The sequence below is a fragment of the Adiantum capillus-veneris genome, chromosome 27 (genome assembly GCF_014529385.1).
Source record: "Adiantum capillus-veneris isolate H3 chromosome 27, ASM1452938v2, whole genome shotgun sequence".
NCBI classification, from domain to species: Eukaryota; Viridiplantae; Streptophyta; class Polypodiopsida; order Polypodiales; family Pteridaceae; genus Adiantum; species Adiantum capillus-veneris.
The window spans coordinates 123,092,006-123,115,149 of NC_140957.1; the positions used below are offsets into that span (position 1 = coordinate 123,092,006).

Here is a 23,144-nt window from a genome sequence, read left to right on the forward strand (position 1 = left end):
CAAAAACTCTTGCAATGAGAAGGCAAGATTGAAAATAGGCTTCAATTCCTACTCCCGCTGTTGAAGCGCAATTCTATAGAGAAAATGGTACAGCTTTTCTTTGGGTGCCTTGTTAGAGCAAGGCAGCTCCTCCTCTATCTCGATCTGAAAGGGATCCATTTATGGAGAGAGGTAAGCAAACTTGGGTTGCTGGTTAGGGTGAAGGTAGCAAGGCACTGGTTAACACTAAAGAGTACGAAGGGGGGACTAACTGGCCTCCTATATATAGACTCCTCAGGAACTCGACCACGTCATTTCAGCCACCCTTACGATCGCATTAGAACCGATGCAATGAATGCACCACAAAGACCGAGACAATCTCCACCACCCCTATGACACATGTTTTTCATGCGGTGAGTATCGTAGCTATATAAAGCACCTTGACTCCCCACTCTAGGACTCGCTCACATCTACACAACATAGGAGGTATGGAGGACAAGAAGAGAGGAAAGGCGAAGCTTTCTCAAAAGATGATGGCGGAAATGAAGGAGGTAGAGAAGATGATAGCTGAGGCAAAAGCTCTTCGAAAGGAGCTGAAGAAGAAAAACCAAAAGGCAAAGACTGAGGAAAATGGCACCATAAAGATCGAGGACAAGAAACCACCAACAATAAAGGAGGAAAAAGAATAATTGAAGTGGACAAACAAGATTGTGCTTTCTTGAAGTTGTAATGGAGTCCTTGAAGATAATGCAAATGTCTTCATATATCGTTCCTTTGTCTCTGCCTCTTTGTTTCTTTTTTTGGTTAATGATTATGAAGGAAGAGCTTTTATCAAAATGTATCGCACCACAATGCAAGTGGTAGGTTTATGTCACACAGCCGTTAACTTGCTTGCATTGTGCATCGACAGAAAAATGTCGCGACACAACGCGATAGGAAGCTCTCTCCACGATATAAGTAGTCCCTATTGTGTTGTGACACGACATCCAAATGTCGCGCCACAACGCAATAGGAAGGCGTGTCCACGATATGGGTGGTCCTTATCGCGTTGTGATGCGACATCCAAATGTTGCACCACAACGCGATAGGGAGGCATGTCCATGATATGGGTGGTCCCTATCGCATTGTGACGCGACATCCAAATGTCGCGCCACAACACGATAGAGAGGCATCACCACAACATGGTTAGTCCCTATCGCGCTATGACGCGCCTTTAAGAGTGTCGCGCCACAACACGATAAGAAGGTATGGCTGCGGTACACTCCCCCTACTTGCGTTGTGCGGCAAAATTTTTCCTTGTCGCGACACAACGCGAGGAGGGGGTTTGGTCAAACAAGGCACACCCCATATCGCGTTGTGTCGCAACAACCACATTGTCGACCTCGTGTCCCAATCAACATGTAGTATGCCACGTGTCGTTCATGCAGTGATGCACTCTTTCCAATGATGATGAGCGACTCAATTAATTATGGCCACACACGTTTGGTAATGATGATGATGTGCGTGACAATTATATAATGTTTCTATTTTCGAATACCCCACTGTTGTTTGACGACTGTCCTCACCTCTTAGAATCAGCTTTTGCGACGTAACCTTCTCATTGCTCAATCTTCTTCTTATTCTTCCCCACAACGCTTTTCAAAGTAAACACTTGTTTCCATAGCTCGCACAAAGCAGACCGTAAGGAAGGTTTACCGGCAAGACAACCAACCTTCATCCTCAAGAGTTGCAGGCAAGACCATGCCTAATCTTCGGGCAACAATGCGTAGTCAGAGGTACGAGCAAAACCGAAGAGTTTTGCTTGAGCTGCGCAAACTCCAGAGGCATGTTTCTCTTGCTATTCCTAAGTTACCCTTTCAAAGAGTAGTTCGCCAAATTTGGATTTTTGGTGGGCCATAAGTGCAATGGGTTGCCTCCACGAGACAGCCGTGGACATTCTGATCGAGTTGTTCCAAGACAGCTATGTCCTCACAGCTCATGCCCACACAGTGACAGTGATGCCCAGGGATATCAAATCTCTGAGGCTGTTACGATTTAGGTAGGACAAGACACTTGCGCCGGTCCATCTACTGACAGGAGAATGGACAACATTTTGGCAATCCCTCCAATAACCAAAGTGAAGGTGATGGATGTGAGCACCACACATCACACATACGGTCCATGTTTGAATGTGGAGCAAACGCAAGAGGCACTTGTGAAAGAGCCTTCGGAGGAGTCAAATGAAAGGGAGATGTTGTTAGCAATTGACCAAGCTAACAATGACACCCTACGTTTCCTCGGCCCAGCTTTTGACGTAGCACTTCTTGTATGGGGCCAAATTTTGTACTTTTGTTTTGGCCCTCACGAGATAGGTGTTTTTCGAAATAGTGGGAGGGAGCTTACGTACCAAATTATCAACTTCGGTCTTTGGTATGTTAAATTATTTTTGCAGAGGTATTTATTTGATTTTGGCTTATTAGAGATCCTCATCAATTAATTTTCTCAATTCGTAGCATGCTAGTTTCAAACCTTGCATGGAATCTACAATGCGAGGTAGCCGTTTTGGACGCATAGCTATTAGTCGTTCTTACCTCGGAGGACACTTCCCTGATTAAAGTCGTTGATTGGTTTCAACGAGTGAACATGGACACGATGAAAGTTTTACTTTTAGCTTAGAATAAAAAGTAAGCATTTTCTATACCGCTAGTCTTCAATATTTTGTATACTACGAGTAGCAAACTAATTCCTTTTTTTGTGCAATCAGTTCACATTGGAGCCTTGTAGGCTTAAACATTGAGCGCAAGCGTTGCTACCTTGCAAACTCTGCGCATGGTTTTCATGAGAATGTCCGAAGGTACGTAGTTACTTGTTTCTCGATTTTGCAATTTCGATGCAACGTGTGGTCACCATATGCTATGTATTGCAGGTCTGCTCAGAAGTTTCTTGCTGCATAGGAAGCATTGACCCAAGACAATGTTTGGGAAGATATGATGATTTTGAGTTGCAAGGTTCCAAAGCAAGATGAAGCACATTCTTGTGGATGGAGAGTTCTTGCAAATGCGGAGCTTCTTCTGGAACGCATTTATGCTGAGGAGCATGAAGTGTAAGTGCAATGTTTCGCTTTTGTAATCCTTGCACACATGATTTCTTTCAATTACATATAAAAGCTATGGAATTCATTTGTAGGCAAGGAACCTGACAAATTATTCAAACTTGCACGTGGAGGCATTCAGGACGACGATCATCCAAAATATGATCAATCTTGTGGAGACTCGTCCCGAAAGAGTCGCCGATGCATTTGTCGTGCCACTGCCACGACCACAACCTTGGCCTCCATCTTGGAGGTACAAAGCAACACTTCCACCAACGGCAGACCAAGCGCCCGGACCTGCCCCCCCTCGTGTTTCTAGCCACTCGACCTCTAATCTTTTTGTAATCCCCAATTTTATTGAGGAAGACGAGGCCACTGTACAATCTTCTCCTCAACCCCAAGCCCATGACCCAACCTCCAGACCGTCTCATGAGCCTTTGCATCCTAATCATGATAATCAAGCCAGGGGGAGCTCCCCTCAATTGTAAATGAGAGCTACTAAGATTTCATTGGACATTATTACAATGTAATGACAACTTGAGTCGATTTTGAAAAGATAATTGTTCTCAGACTTTATTTGCAAGAAATTCCTTAACAATGTATTTTCGCATGAACGTAGATTGCAAGCTTGTTGTCAACAACTTTCTATAATATTCGCAGTACAGAGCAATATGATATATTGTATGAGCTGCCTTTTTCAATCAAGAGTTTCATTGCACTAGAAACAATTGGTCATCCTTTATCTCTGCGCACAATGTCTTCTTCTCCTTTCTCTGAGGCACTTGCACGACAGTTAATCGAACAGTTAGATTAGACCAATATTTGTGATGATAATCAACAGGGAAATAATTAACGCAACATTAATGTTTACATACAAAACATACTACCTTTTGCATGTTGCACTAGAAAAGAATTTTTGGAGGCAAGCTGAGGTCAACCTCATTCTCCAAATCCGCACGCACTTGTCATAGTGTCACATTGCCTTGAATGCTAAGAACATTTAGCAGATCAGGTCCACACCATACCTCAAGCATTCTCAAAGGATTGCTAAGGTCATCAGTTAAATCTTGGTCCAAAGCTACCAGATGACCATTCACTTGATGCCACCTTATGTAGTGGAAGGAAGCTATGAAATTTTGAGAAGCTATCATGCACTTACACACAATAGACTTCTTATTTACCTTGCATAAGACGCCATCAGAATCATGGACATCCCCAGATTCATCTAGAAAATCGAGGCATTTCTCTGTCTTGCAGAGTAGCATAGTTCCTTTCTTCCTAATCTCTTCATCATGAAAAAAGTCGATGAACTTATGCATGGGCATGAAGATTGAAACACGTACCAACCGATTAGCAATATTTGGTCTTAAGCACTTTTGTATTTCCTGATGGAGCTTTAGTTTGAAACACTCAGAGGTTTTAGATGAAGGGACTGGCCACTCTGAACTGTCCTTTGAAGGAATCGGGAGACATTCTAGAGTGCCAAAGGCAAGCGCAGAACGCGGAGCATTATAAAAGTGGTCGAAACCCCCCCTCCCCTTTCAACCAACACTCTTCGCGCTCTGGTGTTATAGAGTAGCTCTCCCACAGTTGCATGGAATGCATAAAAAATGCCAATAATGTAATCGGTGGGCTGCTAATCTTATTTGTCGAAAGGATAAATATTTGCAACTGGCAAGTTAAACACACAATACACGAGTAACCATTTTGGATGTAAGAAAACTTACAATTTGATCGATTTGTTGGAGATCCTGTCGGTGTTGTTCGTAGACACGACTCTGAGTGCATATATGCGTGCTCAATGAGAACCTCTTTGACTGTTTTGCTTGTTTGTGACAAGCGAAAGTTTTTCACCTTACCTTTATAACTATTCACAAACTTGTTGCCCGTGCGCTTTCTCTTCCTCATCTGCAGGAGAACTCATCTTCCAACTGTAATGGTGGTGAAAAGCCATTGACCGTTGTCCAAATCAAAGCTATTGAAAATTAGACTTAATACTTGCGGATGGTCGTCGAGGTCTTTTGTTCTCCATTAGTGATTCATATATGTATAGCAAGATGCACAGCACACATGTAAGAGGGGGAGTGAGAGGGAGTGTTTCGGAGTGCAAACAAAATACAGTCAAATGCGAGCAGAATAGTTAGTTGAGCGCAAATGAATGAGAATGAATGGGAATACTATAAAGTCTCTCCTGTTGAAAAAGTGTGCACAACTGCATTGAGTGTGAGTTATGGGATATTTGTCCTATTTTCGATCATGATAAGAAAGATTCGAGCAAATCACAACGTATATTATTGTTAAGGTTTTTTATGCAACTAAAAATTGCTTTTTGTAAATGCCAAAATTTGAAATAAAAACAAGAAAAATCCGAGTTACCGTTACGATAGCCCGCCATCCATTTGTCGCGTTGCATTCTCTCTCTAGCGGTAAAAAGACCAAATTTGAGTCCAAACTTTCCCTAATGCATACGTGTACTAGAAATCATCAAGAAAAAAATTGGTGGTATCCCTCTCTCTCCCTCTCCTCCCCCTCTCTCTCTATACATACACATCCCACACACATTCAATCTCTCTCTCTCTCTCTCTCTCTCTCTCTCTCTCTCTATGGTCAAAACAACCTTACAATAACAAATTATCCTTCTCGAATTTGAATTCCTTGCTCATTGATCACATGCTATTTCATTTGAATGGATTCACCTATGAGCAAGTCAATGGGATTCTCATGCTTTGTACCATTATAACCCAACTAAAATGCATTCAAGCATTTTGATGAGTGGCATGCTTTTCCTTTCAACAACAACATTTTGTTAAGGGGTTTATAACACTACACATTGGTGTTTTAGCAAAAGATTTGCCAAAAATGCATTGAACTCTTTAGGCATACCCTCCTCCCCCCCCCCCCCCCCCCCCCCCCCCCCCCCCAACTGTCAAAGTGGAGGGTGCTCATAACAGAATCAAATATAGTCCAGTCTCATCAGCATAAAATGCTTGAAGCGCATAAACACTTCAGACTTTGCCTTATGTGGATATACTCATGCATGTGTGGAATAGTCATAAAAGTAACAAATGACTCCCAAAAGTTGGAGTATGCAGCAAACCACAAAATGTCACTATGTATAGTAGGTGAGGCATTCGTGTACAATACTTCAAGAGACATGGATATGGTATACAAAAATGTGGGAGGGGGCGGATCCCATGAAATGTCTCATGGGGTCTCTAAAGTATGTTGTCTACCGGCCCGGCCCTAGGTATGGGCGATCAGGTTTGAAGGCCTGAAGTTTTGGGTGTTCAAAACCTTTTGAATAGTATTTTGAGTGCATAGTATTTTGAGTGCGGCTCACTCTGCAGGGGTCATCAAAAGCTAGCTCCTCCAGTCCTGGCCGTCAAACAGACAGCAGCCCGAGGTCTTCCATTTTTGCCGATTCTTTAGTCGACGATGCTGGACCTCAACCTCTTCCGCGTGGAGAAGGGGGGTAATCCCGATATCATCCGGGAGTCCCAAAGACGCAGAAAGGGTGAAGCCGGCGTCCTTCTCGTTGATGAGATTATCAAGCTCGACACAGAATGGCGCCAATGTAACCTTCTATACTCTCTCAGCTCTTTCATTTCAAGGTCCCGTCTCTCTGCGGTTCATGGATTTTGTATGGCATACGAGAAAACCAGATCTTAATGGTCGTCTTTCCTACTGAATGTTACGAAAACGTTTAAGATTCACTCTCATTTTTCAGCTGAACATGGGAACCACCATGATCATACTGAAGCAAACTGGCTGTTGACTTCTGTGTGATGACTTGCAAACATCTTGGCCTCTTTTGTAGGTCAGCACAAGGTGGAGCAAGAACTTCGGAAAGAGATGAACCAAATATCCAAAAAAGTCAAACAAAAGCAACTCAACCCAGAGAAGGTTAGTTGACGATCGCAGTTATTTTTTTGTGCATGTTGGCAAAGCTTCTGGAAGGTATATTCATTTTGTTCTTACATGAGTTTACTCCTCATTTCATTCATGGTGTCTTCGTTATTGGATGAGACCGTTGCACACTCTGATTAGATAGCTTGTGAGGCAGTTCGCATGAAGAAAAGATTATGTCTGATGTTATAAACCAGAGGGCTACCATTTCAGGTCACAGAAGAAAGGGAAGAATTGATCAAGCAAATGAAGGACTTGAAGGTTCTCGAGGCAGAGACAAATAAAGAAGCGAAGGAGAAATACAAGACATTGATTGAGAAGCTCAAACTAGTTGGGAACCTGGTTCATGATTCGGTACCTGTCAGTGATGATGAGGTATGTTAATATCGCAGTTGAACACTTAGTCATGGTTGTTAAGTCTTGTAAGCTTCCAATATTGAAGCTAAGTTAATCAACGTTTGAAACAAAAAGCACGCGACGGAACTGAGAGAATAGGTAGAATCGAGAATTCACACTTCCTCAATCCTTTGCTCTTTCGGTCCGTTAACAAATTCAGCTTTGCATTATTGATGATTCCTTTTAGATATGTGAGAGACAATCAATTATCAAAGAGACGAGGTAGAGATTCGAGATATAGAGAGATAGAGAGAGGAGAAAGATGTACCGATGGGGTCCCAACCAACCCTCTCAAGGGCCGCCCACACCATTACCGATGTGGTATTTGCTTTAGATTACGCAATGGAATGTTCACCAATGCAATACTTCAATGCAAGACTCAAGTCAAGTCGAATGGATGTAGTTGTTGTAACTCTTCAAGATGAAGCACCTCGGGGGATTAATTTTGTGTACCTTTGTAAGCTTGATATGGATTGTGGGTGGCTATCATAACAAAGATCCGGGGCTGATTGGCAAGCTTGATGTGAGAGGATTTAAGGGATGAATTCTGGTTGCAGAAACGCAGATTTGAGATACTGAAATCACAGTCAATGTGTTGTTGATGTAGGCTCAAAATGCAGCAGATGATGGTGCGATAAATGGGCAGCAGATGGAGCATTCGACTCTGCAATTGGGCGGTAGAGAAGAGGACTGTGAGGGCTGCAAATCTTGCTATGTTGCAGTAGATGAGAGGGCGATCCTGAGAGATGAAAACGCTCCACAAGATGGGGGTGAATCTGAGGGCTGATCGACTGCTGCAAAAAATGCAAGTGCTACTAATTAACTAGGGACGTCTACCGTGACAAAGTTGCTGCTATGGGGTCACCCAAGGATGGAGAGACACGATAGGTTCTGAAGACTGACGTGGCACCTGATATATGGACAGCCCTGAAAACCTGTCAACAGTCAGCATTTGCGTGAAGAGCTTTTGGAGACCAATTGCTCTTGGGAGAGTGCCGCTTCTATGCCTCCCATGTAATCTCCATGCATATCTTCATAGGTTGTCGAAGCTCGTGGAGAGTTGGACCCTCGAGAGTTATACCTTTGTGATTGGCAATAAAGAAAGAAATACTGGTGGGGCCGCCAGTCGTTTGGGCCAATGCATCCAGAAGTAGCACTCCGTTGCTTCTTGTGGTCTCTATCTCTCTCTCTCTTTTCAAGTTCAGTTTTTGCAGTGTTTGTTTGTGTGTTGTTATTGATTTCTCGCTTGGAGTGTTCAAGCCTGTTACAATGCTATGAGACCTCAAATGATTCTTCTTCTATGGAGGATTTGATCCTTTTCTCCACATATGGGTTCTAGTAGTGAATCCAACAGAGAACACTCCTCAGACTACACATCTGCGGGAATATGAAGAGCAATTCAATCTTAGCTGGGGAACGAAGGAAATCAATAGAAATTTTAACGGGAGCAAGCCTTCTCCGAGGACTTGTTGTTGCTAATTGGACTATTTTCTTATTTTTGATGATTAAATCTCTTTTTGAGGATATTTTATTATGTGCACTAAGAACTGTTAAAAAGATTGTAGCTACAGGAACTGCCATCAGGAACGGACAACTCTGATGTGTCATTTGATGGGTGACGGTAAACATCGCGAAGGAGTTTCCGTAAGTTCGATGGAAAGGGCCCGGTTACGAGTGCCTCTGATGCGTCACATGATGGGTGATGGGTGCATCAATAAGGGGGCATCCCATAGGCTAAGGAGGAAATCCGAACTGAGTAAGAAAATACGCGTAAGAATGCAAGCACAAGAATAAAGATGGGTTCAATGAAGCTTTTTACGAAAAGCAGGAACATTCGCGGGAGGACAGATGTTTTCCCGCGAGGAGTCTGTGTCTGCATTGCATCTGTGTCGTGTCCTGCACCCGGGGACGCTTGGAATGTGTCCGTGTAGCATTGTTTTCACTAACTGAGTGAGTTTTTAAAGTTTGAACAGGTTCACACTTTATTTTATAAAGTGGCCGGTCACTTAATTAATAAAATAAAGCAGGCAAGGCTCTTATAGAAAAAGCCAGCGCTAAAACCAACGCAGGGGGGCTGAATTGCGATTTCTCTCTCCTCTCTCTAGAAAATGCGATTTTCTCTCTCCTCTCTCTAGGAGCGCCAAGCTCTGATTTTGGACCCCTATTCCTGTCGGGTGTCAGACCCTCTAAAAGGGTAGCTAGCGTTTCAGTTTGCAGACGCCGGAAGCAACAGAGAGTGCTAGCGTTGGGATTCTGGAGTAGAGACCGGGGACGGAAATTGCACGTGTTCGCGTGACGACTGAGTACGGAGGTCGATTCTCCGAGCAAGGAGCGACAGGTATAAGGTGTTGATACGCTTTGAGAAATATTGCTTTGTGTGGTTTGTTTTGCAGGAATCTCCCGTCTTACGGGAAGGCCCTTAACGGGAAGTACGGTTTCACGCCTAAGTCCCTTACGGGAAAGTACGGCTTCGCGCCTAAGTCCTTACGGGAAGGAACGGCCTTGTACCCAAGCCCTTTACGGGAAAGCACGACCTTCGGGTCTAAGACTACAGAACGGAGGGGTTTCCTCGGGTTCTTGTGCTTGTATAAGAATTCTCCCTGAATAAAAGAATACTCTTAACGGAGGGGGACCAGCCTATCTTATGGTCCCCAATACTGTGTCGATCTTCTCCCTTCTCTCATGTTTTCAAAGAATTATAATTTTCAGATTTTCTAAGTGCTCGTGTACGATCCCGTTTTGTGACAGTGGTATTAGAGCTCGGACTCCTCTCTTTCTCTGCAAAGAAGGACGATTCCGGGAATAACGGGAAGAACCATGTCGAGCCAAGGGAGAAGCGTTGAAGAGGAGCTTCAACAAGTGCAAGCCCAGCTTGCGGAGTTGCAACAAATCTTACTGTTGCCAGATGTCCAAAAGCTTTTGGGTGGAATGAAGAAAACGAATGGAATTGATGCAGCCAAGCATCGAGACAACACTGTTGGCGTGAGACCACAGGAGGCAAGAGAAGAAGAACGTGCCGAGGTGCACAAAGTATCTTCGGATCGGAATGAACGACCTACTTCAAGGAAAGGCAAGGAAAAAGCGCTCTCTTTGCTAGACGAGAGCAAGGACATCTCTATCTCATCTCCATCTTACTCTCCGGATTATACTTCTACTTCTCGATCATCTCGTCAGAAGAAGGAAGCCGCTACTACTGCCACTACTCTACATCAACCTAAAGATAAGCCTCGATTCAAGAAGAAGGGTCGCAAGTCTCAACATCGCATTAGAGTCTTCAAATCTGGCGACAAGGTCATCAAGTTCGAAACCTACAACGGACGGAGAGACATCTCCAAAGCACTGTCCTTCATCAGACAGTTTGAAGTCGCCTTTACCAAAGGGCACTTCACAGAAAAATCCAAATTACGCCATGTGCAGATGCATCTCAAGGAAACGGCAAGTAATTGGTGGTTAGCCAAGATTCTGGAAGGTTCTCAGGCCAGAACTTGGGAGAGCTTCAAATCTGAATTTTATGAACAATTTCTTCTGCCTGACTTCGAGCAGGACATACGGAAGGAATGGGACTGGCTTGCCCAGAAGAAACATGAAAGAGTAACGACTTATGTGGACAAGTATTGGTCGGTTCTTCTGAAGGTCACTCCCTTCATGAAGATTGCCGACGAGAAAAAGAAAAGAAAATTCGAAGCGGGTCTCCAACCGCGGCTTCGAAAGAGTATGAAGGTGTATCCGCATGATACTCTTCAAAGGATGATGGAGTCAGCAATCATTGCTGAGGATTTGTACTCAACTGGGACGCCCAGAAAGATGGAGCATAGCACTTACCGTGCAAGGCAAAGAGGGGTCTACGATGACCATGGGGGCCAAGGAAGAAAACGTCCTCCATCTAGAGACGATGATCATTCTAAGAAGCCAGAGGGTACTGGCAAGCGAACTAAGTACCTTTCTCCTACTCAACTTGAAACTTTCAGAGAGGAAGGAAGATGCTTCTACTGTGGCGAGAAAGGACATATGAAACCGGATTGCCCGCTAAAGCAGCAACGGCAAGAGCAAGCCTCGATGAGGCAAGAGAAAGCAAGGAAGGAACCCGCACCACCACGTTCGAACTCAATTCCAGATGTTCAAGGAAACACAGAAACGGAGAAAGGGAAGCGCCAACTTCTGAAGGGTTGGGGGTCTTTGAATAACCAGCGAGTATTGATTCTTTATGATCCAGGATCCACGGATAACTTCATCTCCCTGGATACTGCAGAACGTTTGTGCCTTACACCGGCTCAGCTTGGCACACCGGTTACATCCAGATCGGCATTCGAGGGGTTGACAACCAATGCAACTCCCGTGCAAGGGCAGCTCAATCTTCGGATTGGCGAGTACAAGGACCGCGAATCATTTTTGATGGCACCCATCGAGGGATGTGATATCATCTTGGGTATGCCATGGCACTTTCACATGACACCTATTCCCGATTATGTGGAAAAGACCCTCACTTTTGATCATGGGGATAAGAAAATAAAGATTCAAGTTGATGCAGGAGATTGGCAGTTCCCAATTGTAAGCCATATCTCCATTAAGAAAGAAATGAAGAAGTGTGTTTCTGCTTACTTGATTTTTGCACATGAAAAGGATAAAACTAGTAGGGACTCTCTCTCTAGTCTGGAAATTAAGCGTCTTCAATTTATTGAAAAGTACAAAGATTGTTTCACGCAAACACTCCCTGATGAACTCCCTCTGGTACGCTCAGAAGATCACCGCATAGATCTCATACCGGGTAGCTCGCCTCCCAATCAACCCCCTTATCGGGTAAGTCTTGCTCAACAAGAGGAAATTTTGAAGCAAGTCAACGAGCTTCTAGAGAAAGGGTTAGTACGGCCAAGTGCTTCACCCTATTGCTCTCCCGTTCTACTGGTGCAGAAGAAAGATGGCACGTTTCGAATGTGCATAGACTATAGGTCTTTAAACAAGATCACAGTCAAGAATCGCTTTCCGATCCCTCGGATTGATGATATACTTGATAAGTTGTAGGGTGCAAGTGTCTATAGTCGCATAGACTTAAAGAGTGGGTATCATTAGATACGGATCGCCCCTGAGGATGCCCATAAGACTGCTTTCCGCACAACCTTTGGACTATATGAATTTTTGGTAATGCCTTTCGGCTTGACCAATGCTCCTGCGACGTTTAATCGCATGATGGACCGCATTTTCAACCCGTATCGAGCTTTTACGGGAGTATTCTTTGACGACATACTCATCTTCTCTAAGTCAGAAGAGGAACATCGGAAGCACTTGGACTTAGTGTTGCGAAAGCATGAGTTGCATGTGAATGCAAAGAAGAGCGAGTTCTTTCTCTCTGAGATACACTATCTCGGCCATATAGTCTCTCACAATCAAGTGAGTATGGATCCTGCCAAGATCGGAGTGGTAGAAGATTGGCCTACTCCCACTACGGTACATGATGTACATAGCTTTCTGGGATTATGTTCATATTATCGAAGGTTTGTCCGAGGGTTTGCTCATGTAGCAGGACCACTTCATGATTTGACAAAGAAGAAGATTCCTTTCAGATGGGGATCGAGACAACAAGGAGCTTTTGATCGGCTCAAGTACTTGCTAAGCCATGGACCTATTTTGATAGTGCCTGACTTAAGGAAACCATTTGAGGTTCACTACGATGCTTTAGGCGATTGCATTGGAGCAGTGTTAAACCAAGAAGGCCATGCAGTGGCTTACGAAAGCAGACGGCTTAAGGATGCAGAGTTGCATGCATCAATCTATGAAAACGAACTCACGGCTGTGATTCACGCCTTATCCAACTGGAAGCACTATCTTCTAGGGGCAGATTTTGTGATCAAGACTGATCACCAAAGTTTGCGATATTTTCTTACGCAAAGGAAACTATCTGAAAAGCAGATGAGATGGGCAAACTTTTTGTCTATGTTTCACTTCTAGATCCTTCACACGGCTGGGAGTAAGAATGTAGTTGCAGACGCATTGTCTAGGCGGCCAAGGGTGAACGCTATCACTTCGGTGTATCACCAAGAATTAGAAGCACTATCGGATTTGTGTCCGAATGATCCAGACTTCTCCACCATTTGGGGAAAGCTACATCGTGGAGAGAATGAGTTTCCCTATTCCATCCGGGACGGTTATCTCTACCACCATCAAGCCATATGTGTGGCCGAACCATTAAGAAAGAAGATCATGGATGAAGCACACGCTTCGCCTTATGCGGGTCATCGGGGTATTCTCCCTACGACCTTAGCAATGGAAAGATATTTCTTTTGGCCTAGCCTTAAAGCAGACATTGATAAGTATGTCAGGGAATGCTTGGTTTGCCAAAAAGTGAAGTATGATCGGCATAAGACGCCTGGGTTGCTACAACCTTTGCCTGTGCCTAATGAACCTTGGGAAAGTATTGCCATGGACTTCATCATGGACCTCCCTAGAACTCAGACTGGAAATGACGCGATCTGGACCATTGTGGACAGGTTTAGCAAGCAAGCACACTTTATACCAGTCAAGAAAACGATCAAAGCAGATCATATGGCTAGGGTCTTTCTAGCACAGATCTTTAAGCATCACGGAATGCCTAAGTCTATTGTGAGCGATCGAGATCCTCGCATGACAGGAAATTTTTGGCGTGCCTTGATGGATAATCTTGGTACAACGCTGAATTTTTCATCTGCCTACCATTCTCAAACGGACGGGCAAAGTGAGGTAGCCAATTTCACAGTATTGGATATGTTAAAAGCTTATGTGTCAGACCGGCAATCTGACTGGGAGAAATGTTTGCCTCTTGCCGAGTATGCGTAGAACAATACTATACACTCATCGACGGGGAAAGCACCTTTTGAGATTCTCTATGGTAAGCCTTTGCTTCCACCCATTCTTTTAACTAAGGATAAGATCTTTGCAGCGGATGAATTTGTCCGGGACTTGGACACAGCCTACGGGCAAGTTAGGAGAGCTATTCTACGCTCTCAGGAAAAGCATAAGAAAGCTGCAGATAAGCACAGAAGGAATCTGGACTTAACAATCGGACAGTTAGTCTTACTCAAGTTTGAGAAGGCAAGACTTAAGAAACAAGCGTCTCATAAGGGGAAAGTGGTAAAACTTTCTACCCGTTATTATGGGCCGTTTAAGATCACTGAGCGAGTGAATGATGTCACTTTCCGATTAGAGCTACCGCCTAATTGGAAGATCCATAATGCTTTCCATGTCAGTTTACTCCAGCCGTATGTGGGACCGCCTCCGAGCCAGCCTAGTGCTGAGGAACCTCCTGAGGTTGAGGAAACAGAAGAAATACTCCAACAGGAGCAGATAGTAAATCATCAGGAGCGGTCTCTCAAATCTGAAAAGATAACAAGGAAGTATTTGGTTAAGTTTAAGAACTATTTGAATCTAGATGCACAGTGGATGACGCAGGAGGAATTAGCAACTTATCCCGAGATACTGGAGGTATATGTCCAAGCACTACAGTTGAGGTCAACTGTTTAGAAGCTAGAGGGATGTTGCTAATTGGACTATTTTCTTATTTTTAATGATTAAATCTCTTTTTTAGGATATTTCATTATGTGCACTAAGAACTGTTAAAAAGATTGTAGCTACAGGAACTGCCATCAGGAACGGACAACTCTGATGTGTCATTTGATGGGTGACGGTAAACATCGCGAAGGAGTTTTCGTAAGTTCGGTGGAAAGGGCCGGGTTACGAGTGCCTCTGATGCGTCACATGATGGGTGACAGGTGCATTAGTAAGGGGGCATCCTGTAGGCTAAGAAGGAAATCCGAACTGAGTAAGAAAATACATGTAAGAACGCAAGCACAAGAATAAAGATGGGTTCAATGAAGCTTTTTACGAAAAGCAGGAACATTCGCGGGAGGACAGATGTTTTCCCGCGAGGAGTCTGTGTTTGCATTGCATCTGTGTCGTGTCCTGCACCCGGGGACGCCTAGAATGTGTCCGTGTAGCATTGTTTTCACTAACTGAGTGAGTTTTTAAAGTTTGAACAGGTTCACACTTTATTTTATAAAGTGACCAGCCCCTTTATTAATAAAATAAAGCAGGCAAGGCTCTTATAGAAAAAGCCAGCGCTAAAACCAACGCAGGGGGGGCTGAATTGCGATTTCTCTCTCTCCTCTCTCTAGAAAGCGTGATTTTCTCTCTCCTCTCTCTAGGAGCGCCAAGCTCTGCTTTAGGACCCCTATTCCTGTCGGGTGTCAGACCCTATAAAAGGGTAGCCAGCGTTTCAGTTTGCAGACGCCGGAAGCAACAGAGAGTGCTAGCGTTGGGATTCTGGAGTAGAGACCGGCGACGGAAATTGCACGTGTTCGCGTGACGACTGAGTACGGAGGTCGATTCTCCGAGCAAGGAGCGACAGGTATAAGGTGTTGATACGCTTTGAGAAATATTGCTTTGTGTGGTTTGTTTTGCAAGAATCTCCCGTCTTACGGGAAGGCCCTTAACGGGAAGTACGGTTTCACGCCTAAGTCCCTTACGGGAAAGTACGGCTTCGTGCCTAAGTCCCTTACGGGAAGGAATGGCCTTGTGCCCAAGCCCTTTACGAGAAAGCACGATCTTCGGGTCTAACACTACAGAACGGAGGGGTTTCCTCGGGTTCTCGTGCTTGTATAAGAATTCTCCTTGAATAAAAGAATACTCTTAACGGGGGGGGGGGACCAGCCTATCTTCTGGTCCCCAATACTGTGTCGATCTTCTCCCTTCTCTCATGTTTTCAAAGAATTATAATTTTCAGATGTTCTAAGTGCTCGTGTAGGCTCGTGAGGTCATGGCAAGTTTCTGGTGGGGGATCTTGACAAGACGGAGGACGGACATCAATGCAGGTTGACATGTGCGCAAAAAGAAAAATTAAGTACTACAAGGACCCAAAATATGTGAAGTACTTGAAGAATCATCCACTCGAGGAGGTTCATCTACATGGCGAGAACCCATCTACTTATAGGTTGGCTTCAATTAGCAAATGGTGAGGGGAAAGAGCTTGGAAATTCAAGATGAAAGCTGAAATTTCAGATTTACAGGTGTGCTGCCGTGAAAAACAACAAGCTAGAGAGAGAGATATGGCTTCTTGAGGATAAAGGAATAGTAGACGTAGAGAGAGAGGTGATGGTAGTGAAGGGGGTTTCTTGGGCTGATGGTAGAGGAAAATTTAGCAACTAGGAGACGGTGAAATGAGAGGGAAAGAGGCTTTATCTTTTATAGGGAAGTTGCCTCAAGAAGAAAAGGGAAAAGTTGAAGAGGATTGTGATAAGTCTTTAGTAAAAGATAAAGTTGGTGTGATAAGCGTTCACACACTTGTCTCTTCCTTTGAGAGCTTTTTGACAAGTATCCACACACTTATCTCTTCCTTTGAAAGCTTTTTGACAAGTGTCTCATCATTTTGAAAGTTTGTGACAACTGTCTCGCCAGGTGTCCTCCTTTTGGAACCTTCTTTATAGAATCTTCTAGAAGCTTCCATCTTGGAACTACTAAAAACACACATCAATATGGGTAGCAAATGAATGCTCTTTCCGAGTACAATACGGTTTTTGCTTCAAAACATGGATTTAACATCTCTATGAAGAGATAAAAGCATTCAATGCATTCAATCCACATATGCATAATGAGCAATCTTCATGATCATGCCATCTTATTGATTGTAACTGTCTTTTCTGGCGGATCTAGCCCACACTCCAAGGCATCAACCGTTTCTATGTGCAAGTATGATCCAAATATGCACGAGTTACAAGTCACATGTGCCGTGTTGGGTTATCTTGGTGGGAGTGTGCACTATCTATATTCTAACCCACTACGTGGGTCCACCATAACTTGTGACTACTCATTGGTGATCACACTAAGGTGCACTGTTCTAGCTATCCCGTTTTACAAAAGGAAAGCACACTTTTAAAATTTAAGATTAATAGAAAAAAAATACAAGTTCTTTTCTATTGGGGTGTGACAGCCTACCTGCCCTTATTCAGTTGTCCTCAGTTGAAAAGCTTCCTCATTGTTTAAGAATCTCCGAGTAAGCCTAACATTAAATTTTCATCCACCCACTTGGCATTGATTGTGGGCAAATCTTTGAACTTCAATAGAAATTTCCGTGTGAGAAGGCCACTTCTCGTAGTTTGATCCTTACGAAAGAAGATTTCTTCGAGCTCAATGAGTTGCTTTGTGCCTTCAACTTTTGGGGGATTCTCTCTAATAGGCTCCTTTGGTATCGGTCCCATGTAAGGCTTTAATGAGCTTACATGAAATGAATTATGTATCTTTCAATGACTTGGGAGTTCTAGCTTGTAGCATACTTCATTAATTTTCTTGATAACCTAAAAGGTCCAAAGTACCTTTTGGACAGCTTCGGAAAAGACTTTGTTTGCCCTGAATTTTGCTCTAATGTGTTCTTATCAAACTTTAGTAAGACATATTCTCCTTCTTTGAAAACCAAATGCCTTCGTTGCTTATGTGCTTGCTTCTTTTGTCGTTCTTGGGTTGCTTTGATAGTGCCTCGGACTTGATTTTTAGTTGTCTTCAAATCCGAAACAAACTCATCAGCCGCAAAAATCTTGTCTTTGGTATGGATAATAGGTGGAGGTATTATTTTTCCTTGCATTATTTCGTTTGGAGCCTTCCTTGTAGAGGAGTGTCGGGTGTTGTTGTAGGTATACTCCAATCGAGGTAGATACTTCTCCATTGTGACTTCTGCTCACTAACATAAGCTTTTAGCATATCAAGTAAAGTGAGATTCATGACTTCAGTTTGCCCATCCGTTTGTGGATGAAATGATGAGGAGAACTTTAAGGTTGTTCCCAAATTTTGAAATAAAGCACACCAGAAATTACTGGTAAACTTGGAGTCCCTATCAGAACTGATTTCTGAAGGCATGCCATGCAACCTAAAGATATGTTGTATAAAGAGTTGTGCAGCTTGTGAAGACTTCAATGCTTACTGAACCTGTCAATGATGGCCAAAATCATATCGGTCCCTTGTGGTGTCTTGGAATTCCTATATGAAATCCATCGTAATAGATTCCCAAGGACGATCTGGGACAGACAGGTTGCAGCAATCCAGGAGCCTTCTGTCTATCAAACTTGGATTTTTGAAATACCAAGCATTCGTCAATGTAGCTGCATGTGTCTCTTCGTAACGTTGGCCAATAGAAGAAACGTTTTAAGACGCTTAGAGTGGCTGCTCTTCCTCTGTCCTGCATAAGGAGGTTCATGACTCTCTTTCAACACCTTTTGATGAAGAGGAAGAGTTACACAAAGGCGATTATCCATTATGAGGTATCCATCTTTGATCCAGTAATTTGGATGAGATTCTTCTTATAGCTTCAACCATATTGTTTGGAAATCAGCATCCGTGTCATAGGTATTTTTCGTATCTTGAATGATGAGCCAATGTGATGGTTGAAATTCGAGGGACTCTTGAAAGTGCGTCCGCGGCGACATTGTGCTTGCGAGGAGTTTATAAGATTTGGAAATGAAACATAGACAAAAAGTTTTCCCACTTTGCATGCTTTTCCTGTAAGTGCTTTGAGTTTTGACCTTTGACGTGGCATTGATAACATCTACCTTCCTTAGCATAAATCACTTGTTCTTCAGCCGTAAAGTATCCTCCTATAATTCCTTGTGCAGCTTTTTCATCCGAGGTTAGCTTAGGTTTTGCAGGTGCTTTAGCTTTACCCTTAGATTCATTATTAGAGTTCTTTTCCGAAAATTAGAGGAAGATGGGCTAGAAGAGTTACCATTCTTACCATTCTGTGGGTTCTGAGAAGTCTGCGAGGTTGCTTGAGAAGTCTTGTTCTCCTTAGGCTTTCCCTTATTGTGCTTCATCTCCTGTGCGAGAGCAATCGCTACCGCCTTGCTGAGATCGATTGGATCAAGTACCTCTACATCAAACTTGATATACTCGTCCAATTCATAAAGGAATGCCTCCTTGCGCTCCGCATCCGATTTGCGTAATTGAGTGCCGAGCTGCAAAACACGATTAGAGAAAGACATAACTGGCATACCATTTTGCTTGAGAGCGCGCCAATCGTCCTTCAATCGTGCAAGGTATTAAGGTGGCATAAACTGTGCCTTGAGCTTGTCTTGGAAATCGGCCCAACTGAAGGAAGCGTGAATTTGTCGGCTTCCTCTAGGTGCGCGGCTAACTGTGGCTCTTGTCATGCGTGGTACCAATTGATGGCATCACCGGCAAGGTACATAGCTGCCGTCAAAACCTTTCTATTTCCTGTCTTAGTTGTCGCAAAATAAGCATTAAATTGATGCAACCAAGAATGAATAACCGTAGCATCCATCTTACCATCATACTTGCTGAACTGCATCTTCTTTGTGACTGAGTTGTTGGAGTCCGAATCTCGGCTTGCACCACTTGATGAACTACCAACATCTTTGGCTGGCTCGAACTTCGAGGCGATAACATGTCGGACCAGTTCTTGCATGCGTCGCTCACTCTGTGCCGTACGCTCTGCTTGTCTTTCTTCGGCCGCTAAATGATTCGCCTGTTGTGCGATCATGTCTAGCATTGTCTTGACCAAAGCCTCCATAGGATTTGGTACAATCCGTGGCGTAGATGGGGAAGGGGGAGGGTCGGGAAAACCTCTTCTTCGCCACTCCCATGCTCACCACCTCCATGCGAAGTATCCATTCCGCTTCGGGCGATGACCATGCACTGTGATCTTGGTTCTTAAGTTCTCGAGGAATTTGGGTTCTTGTGGGTCTTGGGTTCTTGGGTTCTTAGGGGTCTCGAGTTCTTGAGGTTTTTGAGGGGCTTGAGGTTCTTGAGGTTCTTCTTTCGCTTGCAATCTATGTTAGAGAAGGATCTTCTCTTCACCAGAGTTTTGCTCTTTTCCGCGGGCGCACCCCTTGGCGGCCTTGCGCTCACACCAAGGTTGCTTTTTTCCACCTCACGTCGATTGGCTGGCCGCTAAGTGCATGGTCCGCTCTCAATGAGTGAAAAGAGGCACAAGGGGAGGCTGGACAAGCCCTTCTTTCTTGGGTTTCCCGTCACTCTTCAAAAACGCGATTAGGAATCGACACGCCTAAGAGGTCTTCGGTTACGTGCGACCGTAACAAGCAAAAAAAAAATTATGTGGTTCTTGTGGTTCTTTCCTTGAGTGATACAAAACACTACCAAAGCTCTGATACCAATGTAAGGTGCAACGGAATGAATGATGAACTTTGCTCAAGATGAGTGCTCCGTACTGTGCTCAAGATTCCTTTTTCTTAGGGAAGGGAGAGAGAGAGAGTTCTTAATGAGAGAGTGCAAGTTGTAACAGACTTGGACACTCCAAGTCAAGAATCAACCGCGACAGCACCAAATAACCTCTTCAAAACAAGTCACAGATCACAATAGATGTACATTGGCCGGGCGGAGTTCCGTGCCTAGAGATATTGGCCCCAAAGGCTGGCGCCCCTTTTGGTATTTCTTTTTATATTAATCAAATCAAAGTACAAGAGAGTGGTTAGGGTTTCACTCTCAGACTCTGCGTCCAAATGCTCTGAGAAGTGAGGCCCTCACCACTAATTTAAAGGTTACAAGGGATGCCCAAAAGCAGAGCCCCAAAAGCTTCAAATCAAAAGCAATTGCTCTCTTTCTCTCATAGAGAGTCAAAACTCGGAGAGTCAACTTGAAAGCAAAAGCATTCTCTCTCTCTTTCTCATATTGTAGAGAAAAAGCAAAATTTGCGTCGCTCATCATTTTCAAAAATTTTATTATTATTATTTTTTTAATAGCCTCCGTGATTTCCGAAAATTAGGGTTTTTGGCAAAAATTAGTGTTTGTAGGAATTTTAGGGTTTTTGGCAGAAATTAGGGTTTCTGCTGTCCGTAGCCACGTCATCACTTTGTGACATACCCCCCTCTTGAAAGCATTGTAATCGACCGTGATTACGCCTGCAAAACCGACAAAAGCCATAAACCGTCTTAGGAGACACTGACTGTTAGTACCTACGTACTAGGAACACACATCTAGCACATGTACAAAATCGACAATCACATCACACGACATCACATGACATCACATGACATTCAACATTCATTCGGATCTTAGACCATGATTTATCGGCAATGTAGCTAGCAATCACATCTAGGTCCAATCGGGACCTCAATGATGTCCGATTGACTAACCCCTATTGCAACCATGTCTATTCGAGATCAATCAGACCAAAATGCTGCAATCATTTCGTCTATCAGTTCCTGCACTCACAAGAAGTCAAGAACAAATCAATATCATAATCAGGAATTCCATTTCATAGAGTCATCCAACAGAATACTGTCAGCTCTCAGTATCCCTCAAGCTCAAAGAGACATCAGTGACTTTAGAATCAAAATCGAGGCATCTGTTGACAAGGGAGCGGAGTGACTCCCCTCTTGTGCATCCCACTGCACTAGATCTCCGGCCAAGCTGAATTCTGGGTTCCGTTTGGAGTAGACTATGCTAAACCAAAACATCGAGGTAAAGTTTCACAATCCGAGGAGTATCTGCTAGGTCCTCCTCCTCCATCCACTTCGCATCAAATGCAGGAAAGTTCTTGAACTTAACCAAGAACCGCCTTCGGACTTTACCTTTATTCGTATCGTTATGTGCCAAAATCTGTTCATGAACAAGGATCTCCTCGTTTTCTTCCACTTCGGGTTGCCCATCAGGCTCCCCATCATCAGGCACATCACCCTTAACAGGTTTCAAGAGACTCACATGCAATGCATTGTGAATCCTCCAAGTATCTGGCAGTTTCAATCGGAAGGAGACATCATTTATCTTGTCAGTGATCTGGAAAGTTCCATAGTATCGCATACTAACCTTTGGAAAAAGCCTCTCCTTTTTCTTTTTCTTTCGTAGGCGTGCCTTCTCAAAACGTAAGAGCACCCAATCATCCTCCTTCAATTTCAAGTCACGACGATGGCGATCCGCTGTCTTTTTCTGTCGTTCTTGAGACTCTTGCAAAGTCTCGTGAACCTTGGCAAAAGCCATATCCAAATCTCGCGAATATTCATCCGGTTCAAATATCTAATCTTTGTGCTCAGGAAGGATGGAACCTTCGCAACACTTTCAACAATCTCACATGGCGTCTTCCCCGTCGAAGAGTGTATCGCATTATTGTAGGCAAATTCCACCAAAGGTAAGTTCTTTTTCCATTGAGTCTTCTGATCTGAGATACAAGACTTCAATAAATCTAAAATCACTGAATTGACAATCTCAAATTGCCCGTCAGTCTGCAAGTGGAACGATGATTAGAACTGCAATTGCGTGCCAATGTTCTCCCAAATTGCCTTCCAAAACAAACTCATAAATCTGGGGTCTCTGTCAGAGACAATCGTCTCAGACGCGCCATGTAATCGGAAAATCATCGTGATCATTCTGGGTTCTCGGGAGATCAAAAATGAAATCCATTTCAATACTTTTTCAGGGTCGGGTGGGTATGGGTAAAGGCTTTAACAATCCCTGTGCCTTATGCCTGTCAAAATTGACTTTCTGGCATACTAAGCAACTGCGCACAAACTCTTCCACATCCTTTTTGGGCTCGGCCCAAACAGGTATCTCTCTACCCCCTTCATGGTGGTAGCAATGCCGCGGTGACTCGTAAAAGGTGGACAGTGGCATTCAGTCATAACCTTTTCCCTCAACGGTTGTGTAACGCACAACATAGTCTTTTTCATCAAGTAGCCTTCCCGAAGGGATTATCCAGCTACTGTCTCCCCATCCCGTATTCGTGTGAAAATATCTGCAAAATCTGTATCTGTGGCATACTGATCGACCATATCCTCGAAGCTCCTATGATGTATCGCGGAAATAGCCAGAT

General features: G+C 43.8%; 1 protein-coding gene across 1 annotated transcript in view; it reads left to right on the top strand.

Moving 5' to 3' along the window:
• The first annotated feature begins 6,372 nt into the window (after nt 1–6,372).
• The window catches only part of LOC147422690 (seryl-tRNA synthetase / serine-tRNA ligase), a 33,626-nt gene continuing 16,854 nt past the window's right edge, over nt 6,373–23,144 (top strand). Inside the window, exons 1-3 of the mRNA XM_086502908.1 lie at nt 6,373–6,623; nt 6,867–6,952; nt 7,169–7,330. Coding sequence (XP_086359034.1) covers nt 6,485–6,623; nt 6,867–6,952; nt 7,169–7,330 — 387 coding nt within the window. The 5' untranslated portion in view covers nt 6,373–6,484. The remainder of the gene's footprint in view (nt 6,624–6,866; nt 6,953–7,168; nt 7,331–23,144) is intronic.